Source organism: Benincasa hispida, chromosome 5, assembly GCF_009727055.1.
Source record: "Benincasa hispida cultivar B227 chromosome 5, ASM972705v1, whole genome shotgun sequence".
Lineage (NCBI taxonomy): Eukaryota > Viridiplantae > Streptophyta > Magnoliopsida > Cucurbitales > Cucurbitaceae > Benincasa > Benincasa hispida.
Window position 1 is genome coordinate 62,845,851 of NC_052353.1, and position 2,335 is coordinate 62,848,185.

A 2,335-nucleotide genomic window follows, 5' to 3' on the forward strand; every position below is an offset into this window, starting at 1 on the left:
CACGATTATTGATGATGACACTAATAAGTAAGCTATGCCGTATATCATACATGTGATCAAAGATATATAGGTTGAGTTGATATGATGTGATAGTATAAACATTATCAAACCATAGAGAACTATCTATTTTATCCATATCTATATAAGAAGAATGACATGGTAGCTTAGTTCATAGACATTTTATTTTGTCCAGTTGTCTAATCCTAATTTCAACCATCTATGTGCAACATAATGCTAAATAAGTCAATAATGTATGTCCAATACTTTACCATGTTACAATTTAATTAACAACATTGATATATGTTAGTGACTATATGCCATGTGCTTTTAAGGTTTGCTTTATATCTATTTCATTCATATCTTTCCATTTATTAAAAACAAGTTAGGTTACTAAGAAAACCTTTTATTCTATATTTATAATCTTGTTTAAAAAAAATTATACAACTTTAGAAACTTGGAAGAAAAGTAATTATTTAAAATGAAACTAATGGTAGGGAGGTAAGATAAGACAATTGATGGACACATATTTATATGCAAAAAGAATTAAAAAATTACATGAAACCATATTGGAATGCAGAAAGTAACAAATCAATACATTGGTGAGACAGAAACAACAATAGATGGAGTTTTCAAGTCTTGTCTCATAGAAACCTTGAGCGCCTACATTCAGCTGGGATGCCTTGAGGGAATCTTTTACGGTCAGTGCAGTAATTATAAATCATGAACTTGGATTGCACCCATCTCAATCTATTTCTACTCTTGGCATCCAATCCTTGATTGTTTTTTGCTCCACCACCTTGTAGAGTATTGGCAAATTTGGAGCTACAAGATGAAGACCCTGTTGATGCAACACATCCATTGGCATTGAAGTTTCTATAAGATGCTGTGAAAGGAGCCTTTGTCCAATCTGTCTTCACTAGCCCTCCTCTGGTTGCCCAATCATCTGCATTCCATAGACTTGAATATACTCTCATTGGTTGGCTCTTAGGGAATGAAACACCAATCTCTTCCCAGTTATGGAACACCCTTATGGGAATGTTATCCACTAGAAACCTGGAGGAAAGGGAGATAAGAAAAGTTTAATTTTAACTTGAAGAAAAACGATATTACAAGAGAATCTTCTACTCGGGTTAAATCACCAATCAACTCAAAAGTTTGACGAGAAGAAATTCTTACTTGATACTTTGTGGAGACCAGTCAATGGAGTAAGTGTGGAAGGCCTTTGTGGGATCAAACCAGAGGTGAAACTGTTGTTCTCTGTCTCCTTTTCCTTGGGAGTACACATTGGTGTGAAGTGTGTAAGGATCTCCAGATGAATTGCCTAAGAATTCAAAGTCAATCTCATCGTGACTTGTTCCTTGAGATGACAACTATATATGAGATCAACAAATTCCATGTTAGAACAACTTTTTAATGGGAAAATCAAACAGTATGTGGATAAAAATAAAAAAATAAAATAAAATTAGAGCTTACATAAAATGTGGTAACAGTGCCAGCAGAGTTTCCAGGAACTAGCTTCATTTGAACATCAAACCTTCCAAATAGAAACTCTTTCTTAGATTGAAAACCAGACCCTGAATCTTTGTCAAGAGAGAGGCTGAGATGTCGGCCTCCATCTAGCATTTTGGCACGCGAGCCACCCCATGTAATGTCGACATCTTGAAGAAAGTTGCCGGCGGTGGCAGCCATTATGGAAGCCATAAACACACAAAGTTGAAGTAGACGCATTGTTGTTGAATGAACCTGTTTTGCTTTAGCAAGAGAAGTTAATTATTACAAGTACTACAAAGAAGAATGAGAACAGATGAGGGAGAATGGTGATGAAGTTGGGAGATGACAAGGCTTTATATAGGTGGTGAGTGGAAAGTGGTAACGTAAGGGTAATAAGGTAAGATTGACTTTGTTGAGAAATGCCAGAGATTTGAAAGCTGGCAAATCTTGTCAACTATGGTGGAGCTGGAAAGGGGTCCAAAACTTTGGAGGAAGGAACAGAGGAAGCCATTTTTTTTTTAAAAAAAAAAAAAAAAAAAAAAAAAAAAAAAAAAAAAAAAAAATTGGATTACAAATTTAATTAGAATTTAGTTCCTATAATTTTAAAAGTTATAATTTAGTCTTTATAATTTCATAAAATTTCTTATCTTAAAAATTACTTAGGTAGCTTTTATCAAATCATAGAGTCTAAATTATAATTATAAACCATCAAAATTAAATTTTAACTTTTTTCAAAATCATAGAGACCAAATTTTTAATTTAAAAAAAAAAAGTAAATTGCAAAAATCACCTTTAAATTATGGTGATAGTTACAATTATAACCTCAAACTTTTAATATTAAAAA

The 2,335-nt window shown here is 32.8% G+C and overlaps 1 protein-coding gene across 1 annotated transcript; it reads right to left on the reverse strand.

The window, feature by feature from the left end:
- Positions 1-512: 512 nt before the first annotated feature.
- On the reverse strand, positions 513-1,808 carry LOC120078238 (probable xyloglucan endotransglucosylase/hydrolase protein 16). Its single transcript, XM_039032461.1, has 3 exons — positions 1,474-1,808; positions 1,177-1,370; positions 513-1,053 (listed from the first exon to the last, which is right to left on the reverse strand). Exons 1-3 carry the CDS (start codon positions 1,726-1,728, stop codon positions 642-644), a joined length of 861 nt encoding a protein of 286 aa, XP_038888389.1. The 5' UTR covers positions 1,729-1,808; the 3' UTR covers positions 513-641.
- Between the last annotated feature and the right edge of the window lie 527 nt (positions 1,809-2,335).

Excerpts from the sequence above, each read along its gene's own strand:
- LOC120078238 (XM_039032461.1), bottom strand. The coding sequence starts at position 1,728 with ATGCGTCTACTTCAACTTTGTGTGTTTATGGCTTCCATAATGGCTGCC. Across the intron at positions 1,371-1,473 it reads GCACTGTTACCACATTTTAT|TTGTCATCTCAAGGAACAAG; the intron begins GTAAGCTCTAAT and ends TCTCATATATAG. Across the intron at positions 1,054-1,176 it reads TGGTCTCCACAAAGTATCAA|GTTTCTAGTGGATAACATTC; the intron begins GTAAGAATTTCT and ends CCTTTCCTCCAG.